Source organism: Toxotes jaculatrix, chromosome 2 (assembly GCF_017976425.1).
Source record: "Toxotes jaculatrix isolate fToxJac2 chromosome 2, fToxJac2.pri, whole genome shotgun sequence".
Taxonomy (NCBI): domain Eukaryota; kingdom Metazoa; phylum Chordata; class Actinopteri; family Toxotidae; genus Toxotes; species Toxotes jaculatrix.
The window spans coordinates 29,896,681-29,920,942 of record NC_054395.1 but is presented as its reverse complement, the minus strand read 5'-3'; the positions used below and the strand labels follow the sequence as shown (position 1 = coordinate 29,920,942).

The following is a 24,262-nucleotide window of genomic DNA, read 5'->3' as shown; positions in this document are numbered from 1 at the left end:
GTGTGTGTGTCTGTGTGTGTGTAACAAACACACACACTGAGTCCATTCCCTTGTTGTGACCCAGTAACAGGAGCCTCACATTCTCACATTCCTGATTAATGATGCAGGTTGGACCCAAACAATGAAAACACACACACACACACACACACACACACACGCACACACACACACACACACACACACACACACACACACACACACTACCAGCCTGGTTTGTAAATTCACTTCAACACATCAACTCACTCACTCACACTGTATTAACTCATCACAGCCAAACAAGCAGCTTGAAGGATGAAAGTGGTGCATTCAGGGACAGTCAGTGACTGACAGTGTTCCTCCGTCCTGAGCTGCTGCTGTGTGTCACAGATCAGTAGAGATGAACCTGAAAATCACCAAAACCTTAAACACATCACACATCAAGTGTAGGAGGCAGAGGCAGCAGAGAGCAGGAGCAGCTGTAGGTGTGTGTGTGTGTGTGGAGTCGGATCTGTGTTGACTGAGGCGAGCGAAGGTGAAACAGTGAAGACGATGAAGCAGTTAAAGAAAACACAGTTTGTTTCCCTGCAGATGATTCAGGTTCAGCTCCAGATGACCTGCACTCCTCCACATTCCTGCGTGTGTGTGTGTGTGTGCGTGTGTGTGTGTGTGTGTGTGTGTGTGTGTGTGTGTGTGTGTGTGTGTGTGTGTGTGTGTGTGTGTTCCCACATGTGTTTCTGATCACTGAGTGGAGACGGAGCGAGAGGTGGAGGAGATGAGACGGAAAACTCGGGAGGCGTCACGTCAACACACCCCGACATCTTCTTCAGTTTTCATTTTACAAACAGATGATTGGCTGAATGATTGATTGGCTGCTTTATTGATTAGCTGACTGGTTGACTGATGATTTAAGACTTGCTGGTGAAGTCTGTGTACATACCAGAATGTGTTTGTTTAGATTTCGATGTCAGACCTTTGACCTCTGATAAAGGTTCAGTGTGGTCATGGTCCCTGTACGTGTCGACACTCCTCCTCTTCCTCTGTGTGTTATACTTTATCATCATCATCACATCTGTATGGGCCAGTCTGAGCTTATTGCAGACACACTCCGTTGGTTCATAAGTTCAGTGAAGTGTCAGAGATTGTTCTGTAAACATCTTGGTCATAAATATTTTGAAAAACAAATTTAATCGATTCTTATGAGAAATGTGTTAAAATTATTATCAGAAAGTATTTTTAATATATAAATATACATTCTCTCAGATTTTTATTCTTCAATATCCGTCTCAAAAATTCAGTATCAGTCATGACTGAGTGTGGTCTCTGCACCGAGGGCTGTCCCCGAAGGACGGATCTGTCTCCTCTCTCATTTCCCAAAACTGGCAAAAGAAACCCGAAACGAACCCAACAAAAACCGGAATGTTTCAGGAAGTTTGGTTTGGAGTTAAAAGTAAAATGGGTCAGTGGTACATCAGGGATTCTCATGTCATTGTTGTAGCTACTTCATCTATCACCAATATCACACACACACACACACACACACACACAGCTGTACTGGTTCAGTCCCAGTGGCCACTGCAGTCAGGAGAAAGTATTGTCAGCATGGCAGGTTAACAACATGATAAGTGACCTTAGAGACTGTGTATGTGTGTGTGTGTGTGTGTGTGTGTGTGTGTGTGTGTGTGTGTGTGTGTGTGTGTGTGTGTGTGTGTGTGTGTGTGTGTGTGTGTGCGTGTTTAGTTCAAAGGGCCGTTTGAGGGTTAAATGATCTGTTTTTTAATTATGTATGATTTTATTGTGTCAGTCCTCACAGGTATGATCACAGTGCGAGTCTGAGAGTCACACCTCTGTTTTTGATTCCTGCGACATCAGTCCAGGCCTCAGAGGAAATTATTTGCAAAATTCAAATGTTGCTCTGTGATCTGTGAGCTGATTGGCTGCCTGGGCTCAGGATTCAAACTTCTCTTCTTGTGACGCACGCTCAGATGCCAGAGGAGTGAAAGGTTTTTGTTTTGATTGATTTAATGAAAGCTGAAAGCATGTTCTGCCGATGGAGACGCATTTTTTCAGTGAGGCGAGGACTCAAACTAAACTCTGCTCACCTGCATTGTAATGAGGTGGAAATATCAGAGACAGACATCAGAATGTGGACAAATAAAACCAAAACCATGAGAACTGGCAGCTGGCTGTAAAGCATGAGATGTCTGAATGTGTCAGTCTGGGACTGAGGAAAGTGTGAGGTGTGTGAGTGTGAGTGTTTTCAGACATGTTATCGATCAAAGCATCAATCGATTCAATCAAGAAAATAATCAGCAGATGAACCAATAATGAATGTAAAACAGAGGTAACTCGCTCCGGCACAGCCAGCGCTCACGGCTCTGACACGCACTCAGCTGATTATGCATACGTGACTAAAACTAAAGCAGCCTGATGGAACAGCCCCTGCAGTAAATCCTGCATTCATCAGGGTTAGAAGCTCGAGTCGTTAATAAACTGGAAACAGCAGCAGAGTCGAGTCGTGCATCTATCAAACCTGCTGCCTGTGTGTGTGTGTGTGTGTGTGTGTGTGTGTGTGTGTGTGTGTGTCCAGTGGTCATCTCCCAGCAGAGCTCTCCTGCTCTCCATCAGTCTATTTCTGTCTCTGAGTAGGCAGGATGGATGGACCGCCCGGAGGGATGGAGAGGGGGATGAAAAGAGAGAGCTGGAAATGGAAGAGGTGGTGCAGGAGGAGGAGTGGACGTGATGCATTTTCGTCCTCTCTGGTTTTGATCGACCTGTGTCGCTCGGTGAAGCTCTTTGCGTCGAATCTGTTTTGTTTACAGCTTGTAATAAAGTAATTGGAGCTGACTTCACCAGAAGATAGACACAGACAGACGGGGAGAGATGGAGGGAGAGGGAGAGATGGATGGAGGGTAATACTGTAATGGAAGAAGTGAACAGGCTCTGGATGGAGAGAGAGGAGTAGGAGGAGGAGACAGAAGTTGAGGAGAGAAGGAGGCTGAAGAGGGAAGGAGATAAGAGTTAAGACACCTGTCATTTAAATCAGCTTTATTCTGTCAGTCAGAACTTCTTGGGTCTGTTTCACAGGAAACACTCTTCAGTATTTAGAGTTCAGTGATTGGCTGAGACGTGTCAGTGATAACACCTGGTCAGCAGATAAGTTGAAGAAATGAGTGTTTGGTTCATTTTCATATTAAAGGTTTCAGCTTCTAACAGTATGAAGCACTGTAGGGTCTATGCAGGATCTTTATCTTGGAGCACATGTCTTTTTTCCTGAAAGAGGAATGAAAGAAATACTGAACGAGAGATTGCAGAGTTACAGAAGCTAGTGGACCAGAGACGAGCGTGGACCCGACGTCCGGACTTTGGCTTTGTGTTTCGGTGGGAGACAGGAATGTATGGGGCACGTTTCATTTTCCACTCAGGCTTTTTTTAATGTGGAAGTCAGAGGGAGAACAGGTGAGCAGGAGTGTGAACATCAGCAGGTGTGCTGCCAACAATTCTGCCGTCGGCTGGTTCCTCAGTGGAAGATAACTGGTTTGACAGTTCACCACAGAGTTTGTGTAATCATGTTTTTATCATTTCAGAAACACAGTATATTTGAACTTTCAAAGACAGAGGGGCCGTCCTACCCAAAAGGATTTTCTGTTCTGTTTTTTTCTGCATCTTAAAACCAATAAGATAAATATAATGATTTATAACCTGCCTATTTTATTTTGCTGCCTTGTGAAGCACTTTGTAATCTGTATTTTGAAAAGCGGTCTGTAAATGAAGATTATTATTACTATTATTAGGAGTCGTGACAGGCCTGAGGTCAGACTGTGGCTCAGAGTCAACGTTCAGTCAGCGAATGAAAAACCAACAGAGTGAATTCACAGTGAGGCTGAGAGAGAGGCAGCAGCTGCTTCTCCTCCTCCTCCTCGCAGGGAAACAGCTGCTTGTATGGTGGAGCATATCGCCTCAGGGACACACACACACACACACACACACACACACACACACACACACAGAGCTCTCCTGTATGCAGGTCAGCGGGCTTCCAGGTGTAGGTGGAGGACGGGTGAGAGGAAAGGGGAGGAGGGGGGGAGAAGATGCTGAGTCTGAGTGGAACTCATGACCGCTGCTTCATACAGCCTTCAGCTATTTGTACCAAAAAAAAAAAAAAGATAAATAAATAACAAAGACAAATGTCCCCCTCCGCTGTGGAGGACAAACTAAATCTTCCCTCTGGCTCTTCCCTCTCCTCTGCTGCTGTTTCAGGAACTCTAGACCAGAGAGGGAGATTACAACAATACCAGCAAAAGCCCGGGAGATAAATCAGGGGAAACACTGGGGGACTGAAGTTACAAACCAAACTTAGTGTGATGATACAGAACAAACGCAGTTCCACACAAAGTCAAACTTTAATGGATCATTATTGACTGAACCTTTTTAACTTTACTGTGTTTTTACAGTGCGTCTCACTCACATTCCAGTGAAAACCAGTGTGTGTGAATGTGAATGTATTCAGACGCACTGAGTTCACACACCTGGGCAAATAATAACCTGAACCTGATTCTGACCTGGACCTAAAAACCACGTCTTAACCCTCAAACAGCCCTATGAAGGTGTGAGGACAGGACAAAATGTCCTCATTGTCCCAAAATGTCCTGAATCTGTAAGGTCTATAACTCATACTGGTCCTCACAAGGATAGAGGTACAAGTACACACACACACACACACACACACACACACCCTGAAGTGGTGCACAGCAGAGAAGAGTTGCCCAGAGAGATTCTCCATTTCCTGTCAGCCTCACCAACTTCCTGTCACCATATTGATTTACTGTTCCATTACTCTACCTGTGGAGCTGTGTGTGTGTGTGTGTGTGTGTGTGTGTGTGTGTGTGTGTGTGTGTGTGTGTCAGATATTGTTTCAGTGTGCATGTGTCTCAGCTTTTTGTGTAAGAGAGTGTTTCCCCAAAGGCCTTCATCACTGGCACAGTGCCTCACTGAAGTGATTACAACACACACACACACACACACACACACAAATACATCGTCTCAGGTGGAGGATGAGCAGTAGCAGTTGTTACCATGGTGTCACTATCACTGTGCCAACTGCCCGACCATCAGCGTGTGTGTGTGTGTGTGATAATTTACCTCAGTGATGATAAATAATGAGAGCTGCTTTTTACTCGAGCGCTTCATGTTTTCTTTCAGTTTGTGCTGATTGAAAAAGGTTCGACCACAAAAAGTCACAGCAACACAACTGTCCTCACACTGAGACTCACCCGAGCTCACGTCAACACACTCAGGGGTTTTTCTGCTGCAGCTTCAGTGTTATTTCACATTAACACATAAACCATTTGTATAAAACCTCTGAGCGTGCTGCGGATCACAGACAGCTTTGTGTCTCAGCTGAGCTCTAACAAGCCTCTGAATGTGAGTCTGTTTTGGTTTGTGTAACATGAAAACATGTGCATGCCTCAGGCTGCAGATTGATCATAGTTCACAGATATTAAACAAGAGGAAGCACGAACACGACAGAGATTTACTGTATCAGATCTGTGAGCTGAAACATGATCCGACAATCAGATGTTTCTCCTGCAGACATGCAACCTAAACCACATGAAAGGATCAGAACTAAATAAAACTCTGACCTGCTCCGTCTGCTCAAACTGTTAACAGCATATCTCACATCCCACAGGGTAAATCTTATTTTTTAAATCAGTAAAGAAAGTGAAGTTTTAGTGAAACATGTTTATGTACAGAAGTACAAGTTTAGTCAACTTCAGCTCCTTTGTTTAGGTTAGTGAATCATGGTGGTTCAAAGTAACCTGCACTGACTGTTGGTAAGAAATGGAACATGACATGCCGCACTTTGTCCACCCAACCAGCCAGTCCAACCTGCGTCTACAAAACAGGACACAACACTGCCCTGTTTCTCAGCACAGATTCATGTCCGCAGAAATCTTTATCACGTTTCCACACCTCGTAGCTGCTGTGCAGAGAGCAATCACTACACAAGCAGTGAAGTTTCAGGCGGGACAGTAACTGTAACTGCTTTACCACCAAAGTCCATTAAATTCTGTAGAGTCAAGAAACAAGATGGCAGCCAGTGAGGTCTGCTAAGCTAGCTACCTTTAGCTATCTTCGCTATCACAAACCGATTTAACTGCTGCATTATTTAGTTATAGGATAACTAACTGAATAACCAAAATGTCAGGTCATCAAAATGACAATTTAAAGACAACAACTACAGGAAAGTTAGTAGCTAAACTTAGCTTTCATTTTAGCTAAGGCTCATCATGGCTGTCTCAGCAGCTAGCCTTCCCTCGATACAATCCTTTTATTTTAGTTTGTTTAGTTTGTTTTCTGGTGAAAATTTAAAAACCTGTTTCCCTGAAACGACACGTTTCTATGGCATCACATGTTTTTATATTTCAATCATTTTACTCGCACTGTTCACTCTTAACACCTGACCTCAGGCATATTTTTACTCTGGAAGCCTGTTTTCATTCACTCGTCACTGTGTCTGAACAGATGCAGTCCTGACACACACACACACACACACACACATGCAGAAAAGCTGCTGCTGCTGTTCACATGCGGTGTCGCTGTTCATTCTTGACTTTGGCTCGGAGATGCTCAGAACATTTACACGTCTGTCATAACTGACAGACACAGAGTTGGCTGTAGTGAACAGCGCAGCCTCAGGGGGGCGCTGTCTGGACTGTCAGACTGTTGTTTACTGATTTTGTTTGTTTTGTAGGTTTTAACCTAACGCATGTGTGTTTGTGTGCATTTGTTTCAGGTCCCTGCTGAGCTGAACACTGTCAAACACTGGTTACACTCCAGAGCATCTGCACAAGGTAACACACACACTCACACACACACACACACACACACACACACACACACACACACACACACACACACACACACACACACACACACACACAGCCAATTAGTAATTAGTCTGCGTGTGTGTGATGAATTCTTTGGTTTGTACCACCTGCAGTCAGGCTGCTACAACTCGTTAGTTACCACATCCATAATGAAAACTCACACACACACACACACACACACACAGAAATCACCAAAGTGTTTTGTGTTTGTATGTTTCCCATCTGTATCCATGGTTACATTTGGGGACATTTGGTGTGTGAAAAAGCTTTTACACAGCCGGTAGTTTGTGTTGTGTCGTGCAGCAGCAGTGTGTGTGTGTGTGTGTGAGTGTGAGTCCTTGGATCTGTGTGTCGTTGCTCTGCAGGTTTGACTGTTTTCACGTTTTAATGTGTCCGTCAGAGCAGCTAGAGGTCAAAAGGTCAAGCAGCGCTGCAGCTAACTCACTAACTGATTAGTTCAGCCTGCTGCTGGCAACAAGGCTGACTGCAGGAGGTACACACACACACACACACACACACACACACACACACACACATACACACACACACACACACATAGACAGACACACACACACACACACTGCCAAATGATGCCAGAGGCCCAGTAGGCTGTAGCATGCCATTGCTCTCTCTCTCAGTGGATCTTGTTTCTGAGGCGCCTCAGTGGCTCAGTCACTGCTCAGGTTGGAATCTCTCCCACTCGTCCTCTTCTTCTTTTTCTCCTCTCTTCTGCTTCACATGATCAAAACTTGAAACCTAAGTCTCGTCTTCATGTTTCTGCTGTTTGACCTAAACCGTTGTGTTGCTCAGACATTAAAACCTTCAGGGTGGTTAAAGCTGCTCAGGTGATCTGTTTATGTGAAAACTCAGCTGCTTGTTCAGCCTGAAAAACATGTGACATGCTGTGGAGCTGATCACCTGTGTCACAGCCTGGGGAAAATGGCTGGTGGTCTAACACTTCACGCTGCTGTACCAGCAGGAGGGATGATGCAAAGCAACAAATTCAGGTGAAAATCTTTCTCCAGCAGAGGTTTCATCATTTGCAAGGTTTTGGAAAACAGGAGCCTGGGGCCCCGTCAGCTGTGTGTGGATCCATCTTTTTCTTCTGTTAGCCGGAACTGAACAGCTCAGCTACACAACACCTCAGTAAACAGTTTAATGTGTCAGTCCTTGTTGTTTTCTGCTCTGCTTCCCTTTGTCATGCTCGCTCAGGGATGAAATAACGACCATTTCATCCATGCAGAGTTTCAAACCCTTGAATCTTGTTCCAGCTCTTTTAAAGTAAACTTTATTGATGAGCGAAGCAGAGCCAACATTTCCTGTTTTTGAATGAAGGTCCGTCACTTCACTGTCTTGTTGTGAAATGGCCAGGACATTCCTTCTTGACAGGACATTCATTCTCAAATCACAGATTTACTCACTCGTTCCAGATCTGGGAACCCAATCACACATCTGCATCAGCAGGTGGAGCTGCTCAGGTCTGGATGTTCAAACTAAAACAAAAAAAAAGGTTAGAGTAATGAAAAGTTGGAAAACCTGCTGCTGATGAAGACCGTATGATCAGTATGAACCAAAATCAGTGAGTGTTGAATCTGGATGAATGGAATTTGTTTACTGGAGGAAGTGATTTGTTTGTTGTTCAGTTGTTATTCAGTCCATCTGAGTCCAGACAGTGATGACAAGGAGAAAAGCAAACGTCCCAGCAGGCTGGAAAACACAGAGACAAACAGAACTATTATTTACTTTCATCCGTCGGTGATTTGTGTCTTGGTGTCAAGTTCAGTTTCCTCCTCCCTTAAAAGCAGACGAGCCGACAGCCTCGCCATCTGCCTCGGCCTGATCTGACGAGCTGACGGCTCAAACTGTGGTGGGAGGAGAAGCTTTCAGACCAGTCAACATCTGCAATTTGTAAAAACAACACAGAGCACGTCTGATGGTCTCACGTCTGATGATGTGAAATAAACATGGAAATGTCCAAATCTGACAGTAAACGCATCCTCATGATGTCTGAGTGAACAACCATCAGAAAGGTGTCAGAGTGCATCGCAGTTTGTTGTGTATGGGGCTGCATAGCCTCAGACCAGTCAGGGTGCCCATGCTGACCCCTGTGCACCACTGAAAGCGCCAACAGTGGGCATCAGAACTGGACCACGGAGCAGTAGAAGAAGGTGGCCTGGTCTGATGAATCACGTGGCCGGGTGCGTGTGCGTCGCTTACCTGGGGAACACATGGCACCAGGATGCTTTGGGCATCCATGTGGAAGTTACTGCACTGTTGCAGACCATGATGTGCCGTGCCGCAGAGCAAAACTGGTTCAGGAACGGTTTGAGGAGCACAACAACATGTTTGAGGTGTTGACTCGGCCTCCAAATTCCCCAGATCTCAATCCAGTCGAGCATCTGTGGGATGTGCTGGACAAATAAGTCCAATTTGCTGTGAGGCTGCACGGATCACCTGTCAAATCAGGAAGGACAGAGGGACAAATGGAAGCATGGAGACAGACGTAGGCACCGTCTGCATGTCTGTAGCTGCTCTCTCGCCTCCATTAGTCCACCTCTCACAGCAGCCCATAATAATCAGCATCATGCACAGTTGCCATGACGACATCACTTGAAAAGAGTTGAGAGAGAGATGTTCTTTTTGTCCGTTGGACTCTCTCTCTCTCTCTCCCTCTCTCTCTCTCTCTCTCTCTCTCTCTCTTTCTCTCTCTCTCTCTCCTGTGTCCCTTTCTCACTTTGGCGTTTTTTCTAAACTCTCTCCATCATCTGAGTCGTAGGACTGGATTTGAATCTGAAAGCTCTTTTGTTGTTTGTCTGAAAGGAGCTCACACACACATACACACACACACACACACACACACACACACACACACACACACACACAAACACGCAGTGAGGACTCGATCAGCCAAATCAGTGCAGCAGTAACTGTGGCGAATACAGAGCAGTGAAGCTGATTTCTCTCTGCTCTTCATTTCCAAACTGCTCTGGTTAAAAAACTCATTTAGACAAAGCGTCACACAACAGTGTGTAACAGTGTGTAACAGTGTGTAGGTGTGACAGAGAGGAGATGAGGGAAAACACACATTCTAAGTTAGTTATGACTAACATTAAAAATCAGAGCCACATCCAGGAGCCTCAGCATCAGCATCGTTTCATCACAGGCCTGTTTGTGTCCAGGATTTAATCTCCTTTAAGATCTGGTTTGGTCTCCACCAGCACCTGAGAAAAACACCTGTCTCTGCAAAATCATTTAAACATTAGGTTAGTCTCCATTCATCCATCCAGTCTCTATTTGTTCTTATATTAATCTGATTTATTCTCTGAACTTCATTCAGTCTTGTCTCTTTATTGTGGCCTAGTTGATACTGATAATTACATTACTGTAATAGTAGTGGTCGGAATAACATAAGGTCAGAGGTCAAAGGGTCAAGGATCAGGTTTGGAGGCTTTGAGCTGCTGTGATTCAGGTTAATGACAAAAAATGACACCTTTTACTTCCCCACACACTGTCACACACACACACACACACACACAGTGTCGTACCTGTGGTCGCTCTGGCAGGTGAAGCCCTGGTTGAACTGATCCACCGTGATGAACAGTGACGTGTTAAAGAACGTAGGAGACGAGTGTTTGGAGACGAGTGTGTCGGCTCCGTGCTCTACATGATGCCTGTGGATGAACTTTGACACAGTCAGTCACAGTCACAGCGGAAGACATGGACACATGAAGGACACCTCAGTCTCTGTGATGTGCATCATCACATTACTGTTTTTTTTAACGTAGATTTTAATCATGTCGTATTTTTCAGTCGAGCGAACGAGCTGGACGCGGCTCAGAGCTGCGTTTCTACGACGGATTTGTTGAAGAGATAATTAAACTGATTGAATTATGTCAGAATGAGTTGATTCATTCTTGTTCATGTTGTTGCTGCATCAGTGTAAACTCCACAGTCAGGATGAGTAATAACACAAGTTATCTGCTCAGCAGTTTCTTGTTTTGAGGAACAAATGGCTTCAGTCCACCGACGCGTTGTGTAGAGCAGGATCCTGATGTTTGGTTCCTCAGATGTTGGAGAGTTTGTTTTGTTAGTGTTTTATTTCATCAATCGGTTTCTGTATGAGAGCCGAGGACAAAGGACTGTCTATCAGTCTGTCCGTCCCTCCATCTGTGTCTCTGCTTGTCATTCAGCGGAGCAGTGAGATAAGGGCAGCTCATTAGTCAGATAACTCATCTCACACTCGTCTCCTTCACTTTTTCTTTCTCTCTTTTTATTTCTGCCACTCTGCTCCTCTGCTCTCTGGATCAGTTCCTCTCATCCTTTTTAACAAAACACTCTTTTCATCTGTTTTCTTTCGTCCTTGTCTCGCTTCCTTTCAGCTCTTCATTCATTTCTTTCTGCCTCCTTCCTTTCTTAACCTTTTCTTCTCTCTATAAATCAAACGTGTCTGTCTGTGAATCGCACCTGAACGACTCTTAAACCTCTGACATGGTATGAAATGTTGAAATGTTAACATGAACACACAACCTGAAAGTTCCAGACACTGATCATGAAACACAGAGTAACACGGAGGAGTCTGAAGCTGTGCGTCACACCCAAACCACCGTGGATCGTTTCCTTTAAACCTGTTTGCTGTTGATTCGCTGTGTAAAAAAAGAACTGGACGGCCACAGGATGACGCCTGTTGATTTATAAATCTGGTTTCTGGTGTTATTTGGTTCGTTTTGCTCGGGCGTCAGGCTCGTCCTCCTCCTTCCTCTGAACCCAAATCCTACTCCACACTATTTCATTTCATTTTTTGACCTCGGCTTCATTTCAGTCACTTCATTTCCCCTTTCCAGTGTATTGAGCTTCGTGTTGGGTGGGTGGGGGGGGGGGGGGGTCCTCTCGCTGTCTTTCTGTTTGTGTCTTTCATTTTCTTGTGCTGCTAAAGACGACTCTCACCTCAGGGGGTCGATGCAGTCGTGCTCCTTTGTTTCTATCCTCTTTTTCTCTCACCAGGTTCATTTCATTAGTTTTCCTGCTCACATCGGCTGGACGGTGGATATATACTGTCGGATGGACGGATGGATGAATAGATGGATGGATGACTAGAAGGATGGATGGATGGATGAATAGAAGGATGGATGGAACATGAAAGATGTAGCGTGGTGTGTAAATGAGGTGGAGGGCGATGCATGGAGAGCTGGTAATGTGGATGAGGAGGTGTGTGGATGGAGGGGACATTTAAAAAATGAGTGGAGGTGTAAATGAGGCAGTGGGTGGAGCCTGTGGTGGTGGAGGAGTGTAAATATGGAAGAGATGGATGAGAGAGAGAGAGAGAGAGAGAGGGAGGACGTGGTGTGTAAACCTGAGGTCCTTTATTTAAATGATGCTTCTGTCTTCATGTTCTATTCATGTTAGAAGTGCAGTGTGTGTGTGTGTGTGTGTGTGTGTGTGTGTGTGTGTGTGTGTGTGTGTGTGTGTGTGTGTGTGTCAGCATACAGCAGATGGGCAGAGTCTCTTAAAGGGACATTCCGGCCTGAAACAGTATCCCCCGTCTGGTTTCAGTCGTCAGCTGAAATGTTCTGTGTTACCTGTATGTTACCTGTATGTTACCTGTATGTTACCTGTATGTTACCTGTATGTTACCTGTATGTTACCTGTATGAAGGTAAACACAGCATTTCTGTTTGTTTCTTGTTGTTGTCATTGTTTGTTCTGTGGTTCCATTTCCCTGGATGAGTTTTCCTTTTGGAACCGTTCTCTGTATTTTCTCTTTCACTGGGTCCAGTTTGGGAATCATGTCTTCGTATAAAGTGGAGGACACTGAGCCGTCCACCTGGACCTGGACCTGGTTGAATGCACTTCGTTCACATGGCGTCCAGGTCTGAATCATTTATCTGCAGCGAGGATGTAAAGATGCAGCAGAGTGATGCCTCCCGTCACTTTGACGCTCTTCAGCTGCTTTATTGATGAGGAGAACGTCGGCGGCTCCTCAGGAGCATCACATGTAAAAGTACATGGCCTCTTTCTCTGCTCTCAGCCTGCTGATGTTTCCTATCACAGATGTCTCCGGAGAACCTGACGACCTCGGGGTCTCTGTCAGCGGCAGAGGCGTCTTCATCGCGCCTCAGATAAACTGTGGGTGTAGAGTGGTGGATGTTCTGAAGTCGGGTTTACAGCTGTGGTTTACAGCTGTGGGTCAGATAGAACAGGATGATCCACGCTGCACTTCACTGACCCTGATTCCATTATGTACGTTCTCTGGTGTCATGAGCAGCTCGCTCACCACGAGGTGACGGACAATGAGTTTAAAATACGTCTACAGCAGTGGTCGGCAAACAACCACAACCGTGGCCCTGGATTTATGTTTGATGAGTCCCTCATACAGACCTACAGCATGTCACAGTACAGTCTGAATACAGTGGAGGAGGAGGAGGAGTGGGAGGAGGGGGAGGACTGGGAGGAGGGGGAGGACCGGGAGGAGCAGGAGGAGGTCTGCCGTGGCCATGTCTTTGTTAGATGTGTTTTACTCAAACTTTTACTGAGTCTTTCTTCGTGTTGTCTTCAGAAAGTTGCAGGAGAAAACACCTGCAGCTCAAACTGAGCTGTGACTCTGTGTGAACTGACTCTGTCACGTTATTTAAACATAGTTCACTTCAGCTTTAGCTTTAAATCCCTGTTAGTCATTTAAACTGCTGTCCACCTCAGTGCAGGCTGCAGTCCTGCCAACATCGCCTCCAGGTCCGCTGACCCCTGACCCCAGATATCACCCCTCCTTCTTCCGTCCTCTGTATTAAACAAGTCCAGACAGGAAGTTAATCACAGAGCCGGAGCAGTCGCTGCTGCAACGACTGGAAGTAAACGACAAACGGAGAGAAATACCCATCATCACGGTACAATCTCTGTACACGGGTAAACTGAAGAAAAAGGAGGAGGAGAGGAACCAGGGAGGGAGACGAGAAAGTGATGAAGAGATAGAGAGACGAGGGAGGGAGAGAGAGGGAGGGAGAGGAGGAGAGAGAAAAGGAGAGAGGGAAAAAAGGCAATAGAGCGAAGCAGAGGAGAGCTGGAAGGAACCAAATAAAAGGTGTAAAAAAGACTGATCGAAAGAGAGGAAGTGATAAAGAGAGAGGGAGAAAGAGGGAGGAGAGAGAGAGGGGAGGGGAGGAGAAAGAGAGAGGGGGGAGGAGGACGGAGGAGAGCGAGCAGCAGCAGCTCAGCTGTTGTTACAACAGGGAGAGCGTGCGGTCGCCGAGGGGAGAGAGCTGTTACCACGGGGATCATTACCATGTCTGCCGCCGCGGCAACGGCCAACAGGACCTGAACCGAGGGGAGGTTGTCGGTTCGGTGCCGGACAGAGTCCACGAGCAAGGCAGCAGGGACCATGAGGACAAGGTAGGAAAGAGAGAAAAGAGAAGAGACGTAGAGCTGGAGTGAGGAACGATGTCAGGCTGAATGAACCTAAAGACAAAGAGGGATGGAAAGAAGAAGAAAGAGGAGGAGAGAGAAAACAAAAATATGAGTGTAGAACATCGTGTGTGAGGAAGTGAAAGAGGGAAAAGAGCCGAAGAGGAACAGAGAAAGAGAAGTGATAGTGTCTGTGCAGGTTATTCTGACGTCTTTTCATCTGAGCGGCGTTTTACTCTCCGTCTGTTTTCTGATGTGAAGGAGATTTGTTCTGCTCAGGTACAGTAAAAGCTCGTGTGTTCTTCAGGCTCAGCTCAGGTACAGTGAGAGCTCGTGTGTTCTTCAGGCTCAGCTCAGGTACAGTGAGAGCTCGTGTGTTCTTCAGGCTCAGCTCAGGTACAGTGAGAGCTCGTGTGTTCTTCAGGCTCAGCTCAGGTACAGTAAGAGCTCGTGTGTTCTTCAGGCTCAGCTCAGGTACAGTGAGAGCTCGTGTGTTCTTCAGGCTCAGCTCAGGTACAGTGAGAGCTCGTGTGTTCTTCAGGCTCAGCTCAGGTACAGTAAAAGCTTGTGTGTTCTTCAGGCTCAGCTCAGGTACAGTGAGAGCTTGTGTGTTCTTCAGGCTCAGCTCAGGTACAGTAAAAGCTTGTGTGTTCTTCAGTCTCAGCTCAGGTACAGTGAGAGCTCAGATTAGATCACATGCTGTTCAGCTTCATCTTAAACACACCGGGCAGTTTCAGATATATTGTTTGTTTGTTTTTGGACAGTTTTGTGTTTTGCTTACTGTGATATGAGACATGGAAAAGGAGGCGATATGCTCGTTTGAGAATGTGGAATCAGTGACTCAGAATGATTAATGATTAATCAACTAATCGTTCCAGCTCTGAAACAGGAAACAAATATGATGAGCTGTAGATGTGGCTGAGCTGAAGGCTGATGTCTCTGAGCTCCACTGTTTCCAAACACTATTAAAACACATCAGTGAGCCACACTGTTACACTGGGTCACATGATCCTTCATCAACACACACACACACACACACACCGTCCTCCTGCCCCAATGAAGAACTAAGTGTGGATTAATCCGCTGCTGAAAATAGTCCCCAACAAAGTTTCCTCCTGTTTATTTTATAAAATCTACAGTTATTAAATGACTGTATTTAAAATGAAACTATATATTTGTCAAATGTTTTTAAAGAAAAATTGTTGAATCACTCACACGCTGTTGGTTTGGGTCTGCAGACGGGAAACACTGCACATCTCGTGTGTCCTGAATCAGCCTTTGGCTTCAGCGCTGAGCTGAGAACAGAGAAACAGAGGGAGATGGACAGTTTCAGTTTCCTGCTCCTCCAAATAATTCTGTAATGTGATATCACTGTGAATCCTACACAAAACGTTTTGTACAGAAAACAGAGAAATGAACAGACCCACGTTTCAGGGTTATTCTTTCGTTCTCTGTCGTCTCTGTCAGGTGTTTGTGTGTCTGAGTCAGGCCCAGGTGCACATTAGTAACATCAAAAAAATATAATGATAGTGAAACGTGACAATAATTGATATTAATGGATTGTGTAACTAGTTTAAGTCAGAGTCAGAGCCACAGTTTTCGTGACTTTGGAAGCTTTGGGAGCGTAAACACAAAGCTTAATGTTTCCATGGAGTCAGTAAATGAATCTGTGGGCTATAGCCTGAGCCTGTTTTTACTCTGTATTTGTTTGCGTTTTGGCAAATCGGCCCCATTAAAATTAGCCGAGTCAGATGTTGGCACTTCCTGTTTGCAGTGATCCCATGAATGTACAGAAAACTGTCACTGGTTCAGCGTGGGACTGAAGGAAACTTAAAAACAGGAGGATTCTGAATGAAGTTCTGCTGCTGAAAGCAGAATCTTTTTCCTGGGATTTCTAAGCAGATCTGTGGACGTTCACTCACATTTAACTTTGGTAATAACACATAGATAATGATATTCTATGAAAGTGACACTGAATTTTGACCCAGACTGTGCTGCACTAAGGGTTTTAAATGACCTTAATACCCTCCGTGAGCTTTGTCAGTGCTGCAGCTCGAACTGCTGAGCGTGTTGGCGAGCGGCCAAATCAGCCGCCAAACCACAGATACTGACTTGTTGTTGTTCAGCGCCGGCATGAGCCTGGACGCAGTCCTGCCCCCGTCGCCTCACACGTCGTCTCACGCCTCTGTCTCCTGTGCAGATGCAGTTTAAAGATCTCAGATTGTGACGGTGAACAGTAAAGAGCTGCTGACATGTTTATTGATAACACTCAGGAAATATCAGCTGACATATTGATCAAGGAGAAATACAGATATTGGCAAATGTATTGATCTTTTGTGTCTGTGACTACATGACGTACTGTAGGTCCAGACCACAGCCGGCTCTGTAATAAAGACTAAGAGGCTAATCGGTTACCACGGCAACCACTGGGATGTTACATTGACCTGGCTGCTTTTCAGAGTTGTGCGAGGAAGCAGTGAGCTGACCTCTGACCTTTCACCCTAACTCTGCGACCTCTCCCCTCATCACTGGGAGATGTTTAATTTCCCTGCTGGTGTCTGTGCATGTAGAAATGCTGATGAATATGGAACAGCAGGTCTGCTTCACTGCTGTATCTCTTCACTGACGCTCACCACGTTTCATACAGAGTCACTCGGCAGCCAGCTGCATCCGCGCCAAGGCCCGCCCACCGCTCATGAATATTAATGAGCAGATAGATGTGATCGAGGAGCGAGAGCCAGGGAGGGCGCGTCAGGATGACAGACGACAGGATTTATCGTCCCCGGGGCATTTGGAGCGCTTGTTTGCGGTTCAGGAGAGCGTGACTGCTCATGTCCACACGCATTGTGTAGTGTGATAATATAGTATGATAATATAGTATGATACAGTATATGGCCAAAAGTATGTGGACAGCTTACAGTTCTTGGTATATGAGTTGTGATAGTCTCATTCCAAAGTCATGTTCAGGCAGTGAGCAGCTCAAACAGCCTCCGCTCTCCTGGTTTCAGTGCCGTTAAATCACTGCAGAGGAAGAGGAGGTGATTAAAAGTCAGAGCTCAGACGATGGAGAACATGATGGAAACCTGATGTCTCTGTTAGTTTCATGTGTTCATCATTCCTCATCCTCCTCTCCTCATCGCTCCACACCGATCTGATGTTTTCGTCTCTTCACTGGAAGCTTCAGTGGACGTTTATGTCACATGCTTCATAATCGTAATTTCGTAATTTTAAATTAATTTTATCTGATGAAAATGAACAAATCTCCATCGTCACAGGTGTGTCCACATACTTTTGCCCATTTAGCTTGTGTATAATATTTTTGTGTTGCCTTTCATCTATAAACCATCAGCTGTGGATCTTTTCTCCCTGTATATTACTCATCCAATGTGTGTTTCTCCTTCATTTGAAACTTTAAGAGATTATGGAGCAGATATTATTTATTATTTAGTGTTTCTGTTCCCCAGCCTCAGTATGTGTGTGTGTGTGTGTGTGTGTGTGTGTGTGTGTGTGTGTGTGCACTGTCTGTATGTTTACTGCTGTACTGCAGGCTCTTCAGGCTGAGGTGAGGATATAATATTTCACTGCTCTCAGAGGAAAACTCTGAATATCAAATAAAACAAAATATGTGGAATCAGGAGCAGCAGCTTTATTTTCAGGCTGAATATCAAATGAACGAAAGTATCAGGATTCAAAACAGCTGCTTCGTTTTCAGCAGCTTCAAATCACAGTGTAGAAAAATGTCGTCGCCTCCGACCAGTGAAGCAAAACCTCCACGACGTGTTGGTTTAACTCACACTGAGCCGCTGAGCGTGTCAGGACAGCGTGGAATGAAGTGAGAGGCTTTTATTTTGACACAGCTGCCTGGTTGGTGTCTTCATCTACTACACAGACACGTTATGCTAATGTTTGTCATTAATCAAGCTCGTTGGGCATCGAGCTGCTTCTTCTCTCGTGGTGGCAGATAAAACGATTGTCTGGTCTGATGAGGAAAAAAAAAACCGCAGAGCTCGTTTGTCTGTGTCTGTAACCACAGAGTAAATGTTCCACCTCAGATTACCGAAGAAATTTCACCAGACACACGACGTTTGAAAACACTGGTCCTCGGTGATTTGTCCTTTTCTTCTCGCCTGTTCCAGGTAGATGGTTTTGGAGGCTGCAGTGGAAAAGATTAATGAGCTGAGGTGTTTTAACAGGCAGAGAGGTGGAGCTGATTACACAACATGGAGACGGCCCTCTGGAGGTTATTTAAATATTATTATATTATAAATATTATATCTAAATTTCTCAATTTTAAACAACATAAAAACTGTCCAACAAACCATGAACTCATTATTCCGTGGTCCGTCGGTGACAGGAGAACGTTTTGTTTTCTAACCTGTGGAGTCGCAGCGGCTGTGACCCAGACTGAGGCGGAGTAATAATCCTGCAGGTTGAGTCGGGGGTTCGTCTGGTCTCAGGTCAGTTTTTAGGTCGGTTTCATAATGAGTCTGTTTGACATTACATAAACACAGTGGAGTGGATTACTGACGGAGCCTGGAGAGAAGCAGTGTTGGGTTAAAACGCAGCGCAGGGTCACTGCAGGACAGAGCACATGTCGGTCTGAACGGAGCCAACAGCTGGACTCTGCCTCAGTCCAGATGTTGGTTCAGCATCTGATCCATAAACTGTGTTAAACAATGCTGCAGCGTCGGGTCAGATCTCTTTATTCTCAGTCCCACTGTTTGTTTCTACGTGTATCATGTCCAGAATCATGGTTAGTAACACTGATAATTATCTCCCACACAGCTCCACTGTATCTGGGAATAATATGTGTGTATTGATTGTGGTGAAATCATATCAGTGCTGTAACAGAACATAAAACACACACAGACACGTACATGCACTTAGATGAAGAATGTTCCTGCAAAAGCTGCATTAACATTAGATAATGTCAGAGTCGGTGTGAGCAGAGCAGCAGGATCATAGATCACATGATCACCGGAAACCTCTGCGTTTCACCGGAAACCTCGGCGTTTCACAGGAAACCTCGACGTTTCACCGGAAACCTCAGCGTTTCACAGGAAACCTCTGCGTTTCACAGGAAACCTCGGCGGCGTTTCACCGGAAACCTCGACGTTTCACCGGAAACCTCGGCGTTTCACCGGAAACCTCGACGTTTCACCGGAAACCTCAGCGTTTCACAGGAAACCTCACCATTTCACAGGAAACCTCGGCGGCGTTTCACCGGAAACCTCGACGTTTCACAGGAAACCTCGCCGTTTCACAGGAAACCTCGGCGGCGTTTCACCGGAAACCTCGACGTTTCACCGGAAACCTCGGCGTTTCACCGGAAACCTCGGCGTTTCACAGGAAACCTCGGCGTTTCAGTGGAAACCTCGGCTACGTTTCAGTGGAAACCTCGGCTACGTTTCAGTGGAAACCTCGGCGTTTCACCGGAAACCTCGGCGACGTTTCACAGGAAACCTCGACGTTTCACCGGAAACCTCGCCGTTTCACAGGAAACCTCGCCGTTTCACAGGAAACCTCGGCGGCGTTTCACCGGAAACCTCGGCGTTTCACCGGAAACCTCGGCGTTTCACAGGAAACCTCGGCGTTTCAGTGGAAACCTCGGCTACGTTTCAGTGGAAACCTCGGCGTTTCACCGGAAACCTCGGCGACGTTTCACAGGAAACCTCGACGTTTCACCGGAAACCTCGGCGTTTCACCGGAAACCTCGACATTTCACAGGAAACCTTGGCGGCGTTTCACCGGAAACCTCGACGTTTCACCGGAAACCTCGACGTTTCACAGGAAACCTCGGCGTTTCACCGGAAACCTCGACGTTTCACAGGAAACCTCGGCGTTTCACCGGAAACCTCGACGTTTCACCGGAAACCTCGACGTTTCACAGGAAACCTCGACGTTTCACAGGAAACCTCGGCTACGTTTCAGTGGAAACCTCGGCTACGTTTCAGTGGAAACCTCGACGTTTCACAGGAAACCTCGGCGTTTCACAGGAAACCTCGGCTACGTTTCAGTGGAAACCTCGGCTACGTTTCAGTGGAAACCTCGACGTTTCACCGGAAACCTCGGCGTTTCACCGGAAACCTCTGATCAGAGGTTGGCAGATGTTTTCAGAGGAGGAGCCTGAAGCGTCTCAGCCTCTTTAGCCTTCAGTACTTTTTCACCTCTCACACACACACACACACACACACACACACACACACACACACACACACAGAATCTCATTTGTCATCGTCGAGTCTTTTTAATGCAGAATTTCCTCTTTGTGTTTTCTGCCTGAGCCTCAGTGTGGACGGAAACGTCTCGTAACCACAGAGACGAAGACACACACTTCATCACTGAAGGTGTCTCTGATGTGAGTCCACGGACGGATACATGTCCACTCAGAGGGACAGAGACGCATGAGCCTCTCTGTCTCTCAGCAGTTCTGCTAACAGCTGGAGCCACCAGACCACTTAACATGAGAGCTCCACCACCAGCCACACTGTACACACACACACACACACACACACACACACACACCTCTCACTGAGCCTCCTCTGTTTTGATTATTGGCTAATTAGCATGACGCACCCTGCTGCTGTGGGCTCTCTCACACACACACACAGACACACACACACACACACACACACACACACACACACACACACACAGACACACATTCCTGCTGTGCTTTGTGTCAGTGTGACAGATAGGATTTTGGTTTTATTATCAGAGAAACAAAAGACGGCAACTAATAACTTCTGTGTGTGTGTGTGTGTGTGTGTGTGTGTGTGTGTCTGTGTGTGTGTGTGTGTGTGTGTGTGTGTGTGTGTGTCTGTGTGTGTGTGTGTGTCTGTGTGTGTGTGTGTGTGTGTGTGTGTCTGTGTGTGTGTGTGTGTGTGTGTGTGTGTCTGTGTGTGTGTGTGTGTGTGTGTGTGTGTCTGTGTGTGTGTGTGTGTCTGTGTGTGTGTGTGTGTGTGTGTCTGTGTCTGTGTGTGTGTGTGTCACAGAGATTTTAACCTCCTCTCATGTTCTCCTGTTGTTATTTGGACCAATAATCCTGCAGTGTTTATATTTCCCTCTCTCTCTCTCTCTCTCTCTCTCTCCCTCTCTCTCTCTCTCTCTCTCTCGGATGCGCTCCTCGTCGTTCTCGTCCTCACACAGGAAATAAACTCAGCGTCTTGTCCTGCGCTGACGCTTCAGCCAAACACTCCTGCAGCAGTAATAACATCACGTTTGCTTCAGTAGCATCAGGACATCGCTCTGCTCATGTTTCTGAGACATTTTCTGTTCATGTTTCCCAGAGGATGAATCCTGATCGTTCTGCAGGGACAGTTCACAGCGTTCAGTCTGTCTCAGTCTCAGTCTCTGCCTCTGTCTCTGCCTCTGCCTCTGTCTCTGTCGTAAACGTTGGGCTGCAGACGTCCACAGGGACGTCCATGCAGGTGATTAAATTTACATAATGTGGATCCTGAAGGCAGAGGTGTTGGCAGGTGCACACACAGGTGAATGGCATACACCCACATCTGTGCAGAGGATTTACCGCACATCTGTCTAAAAATAGCCTGCGGTGTCCTGCAGACCACACGCAGCCATGTTACAGGCTGTCCAATAATCTGTGGCAACAGGAGACGGTTGTTCCCTGACTTTAGTCCTCAGGGCAGAGCCTGGGGACAGAGCTGCCTGAAGGACAAACCCAGGGAGCAAATGACCTGAGTGCTGGCGTCCCACAGCTCACACATCTACAAATATGACGACATAGATTTAAACCTCGACTAAGAACTGACAGTTTGATCCTAACAGCAGCTGATCTGTCTGTCTCTCTGTCTGTCTGTCTGTCTGTCTGTGTCTGTCTGTCTGTCTGTCTGTGTCTGTCCGTCCGTCTGTCTCTCTGTGTTTTTTTTTTACCAGAAGCTGAGAATCCACTGGGGCAGCAGTTGGTTGGTTGATCTTTTCGGGAGGTCAGGGGTCGAAGGCCATGGCGGGCCGACTCCTCCTCTTCCTGTGTGTCTCGGTGACGCTCAGCCACGCTCATTTCCAGTCAAACCAGCGTCTGAAGCCCCGCCTCCAGAGAGACCGACGCAACATCCGTCCGAACATCATCCTGATCCTGACCGACGACCAGGACCTCGAGCTGGGTGACCGGAACACAGCTGTTAACCTGCCATTAGCATTATTAGCACAGTTATTATCACTGTTATTACTTTTAATATAACTGTGACTGTGACTGTGACAGAAACTGGTGATAATGCTGCTGCACATCTAGCATCAGATCCTCAGTCTCTGAAACTGAAGCGTAACCGAGCATGTGCTTATTGCTGCTGCGCCTTCAGGAACTAAACAGTTGACAGTGATGACTTTGGCAGATTTACCATCAAACAAACAGTAAACACACAGATTTAAACAAAAAGAAGCTTTTCATGTTTAACTGCCTGCTGCTGGTTTTACCCCTGAGATTCAAACTTTCTCAGGCTGATTTCAGTTCAGTTATAACTGGTTTACTAGTTTCCACACACATGAAATGTCCCTGACATCAGCCTGAGGCCGTAATCAGTCCCACGTTTCTCTACAACATGATGCTGGGAGACGTTTGCTGTAGAAATCACACTCTGTCTGGTTGCTGCGCTGTGATTGGACAGTGTCTGAGGGAGTGGTCCGGCGTAGAGTGAGCTAACAGTATCTCTGTCTCTGTAGGTTCGATGCAGGCCATGAATAAGACTCGCCGCATCATGGAGGAGGGTGGGACTATGTTCTCCAACGCCTTCGTGACCACACCCATGTGCTGTCCTTCACGTTCAAGCATGCTCACTGGGAAGTAAGTCCCTGTAGACAGACGCGGCCCAGGTGCATTCAGGGAAACGTAGGGTTGAGTCTTTGTTGGAGTTTGACCCCGACTAGAAGCTGAGAGTGAAGAAACCTCCGCTTCTAAAGCAAAGTTTGAGACAATTCGTTTTTTTTTTAAATCCGTCTCTGATCTGCCGAGACCACGAGACTCAGGCCGACCTCGGAAAAACACGGAAACAGAATCCAACTGAACTGAATTCAACAGACTAATGTGACGTCCACTCCAACTGTCTCCTGTCTCTTATCTCCAGGTACGTCCACAACCACAACACCTACACCAACAACGAGAACTGTTCCTCGTTGTCATGGCAACGGCAGCACGAGCCACGGACCTTCGGGGTCTACCTCAACAACACTGGATACAGAACAGGTAGAGCAGGACACACACACTCACACTCACACACACACTCACACACACACTTACACACACACTCACACACTCACACACTCACACACACACTCACACACTCACACACACTCACACACGTAGGTAAAGGCTTTTATTAATACTATGATTCTCCTGACTGACCAGTGTATGAACATTGTGCCCCTCCTCTCTGTCTCTGTGTGTGTGTGTGTGTGTGTCTGTGTCTGTGTCTGTGTCTGTGTCTGTGTCTGTCTCTGTCTCTGTGTCTGTCTCTGTGTGTGTCTGTCCGTGTCCGTGTCCGTGTCCGTGTCCGTCCTCTCCAGCCTTCTTTGGGAAGTATCTGAACGAGTATAACGGCTCATACGTCCCCGCCGGGTGGAGGGAGTGGCTCGGTTTGGTGAAGAACAGCCGCTTCTACAACTACACAATGAGTCGCAACGGAGTCCGAGAGAAACACGGCGCACAGTACCCACAGGCAGGGACACACACACATACACACACACACATACACAGCAGTCCGGCAGCTCCTGGTCCCTGTCACTCACACTGTCCCGCACAAGCTTTTCTTCAGCTTGTGTGGAGTCCTGCAGGAACCAGTCTGTACTGGTCTGGACTCAGGCAGCTTCTGGTCTGTCAGTGAACTCATCTTCGTTTCTTCTTAACTGCTGTGAATCATGATGTGACAGGTTCTGACAATGAAATGAGATCATATTAGTTCCTGTGATAATTGTTTTTAATGAGTAAAGTTTTACATCAGACATTAAAAATATGAACATTTACAAAAACAGAAAACATCAAAATGTGTAAAT

The 24,262-nt window shown here is 46.3% G+C and overlaps 1 protein-coding gene across 11 annotated transcripts in view; it reads left to right on the top strand.

Moving 5' to 3' along the window:
• sulf2b (sulfatase 2b) overlaps positions 1-24,262 on the top strand; it is a 76,855-nt gene that overhangs the window by 37,462 nt on the left and 15,131 nt on the right. For 4 of the 11 annotated variants that reach the window (XM_041049073.1, XM_041049139.1, XM_041049059.1 and 1 more), the window contains 5 exons: positions 6,773-6,830; positions 22,154-22,380; positions 22,937-23,057; positions 23,338-23,456; positions 23,777-23,928. In XM_041049073.1, coding sequence (XP_040905007.1) covers positions 22,221-22,380; positions 22,937-23,057; positions 23,338-23,456; positions 23,777-23,928 — 552 coding nt within the window. In that variant the 5' untranslated portion in view covers positions 6,773-6,830; positions 22,154-22,220. Of the gene's footprint in view, positions 1-6,772; positions 6,831-14,062; positions 14,246-14,322; positions 14,537-20,599; positions 20,616-22,153; positions 22,381-22,936; positions 23,058-23,337; positions 23,457-23,776; positions 23,929-24,262 lie in introns of those variants that run through there. The other 7 variants (XM_041049091.1, XM_041049100.1, XM_041049114.1 and 4 more) reach the window with 6 other exon arrangements.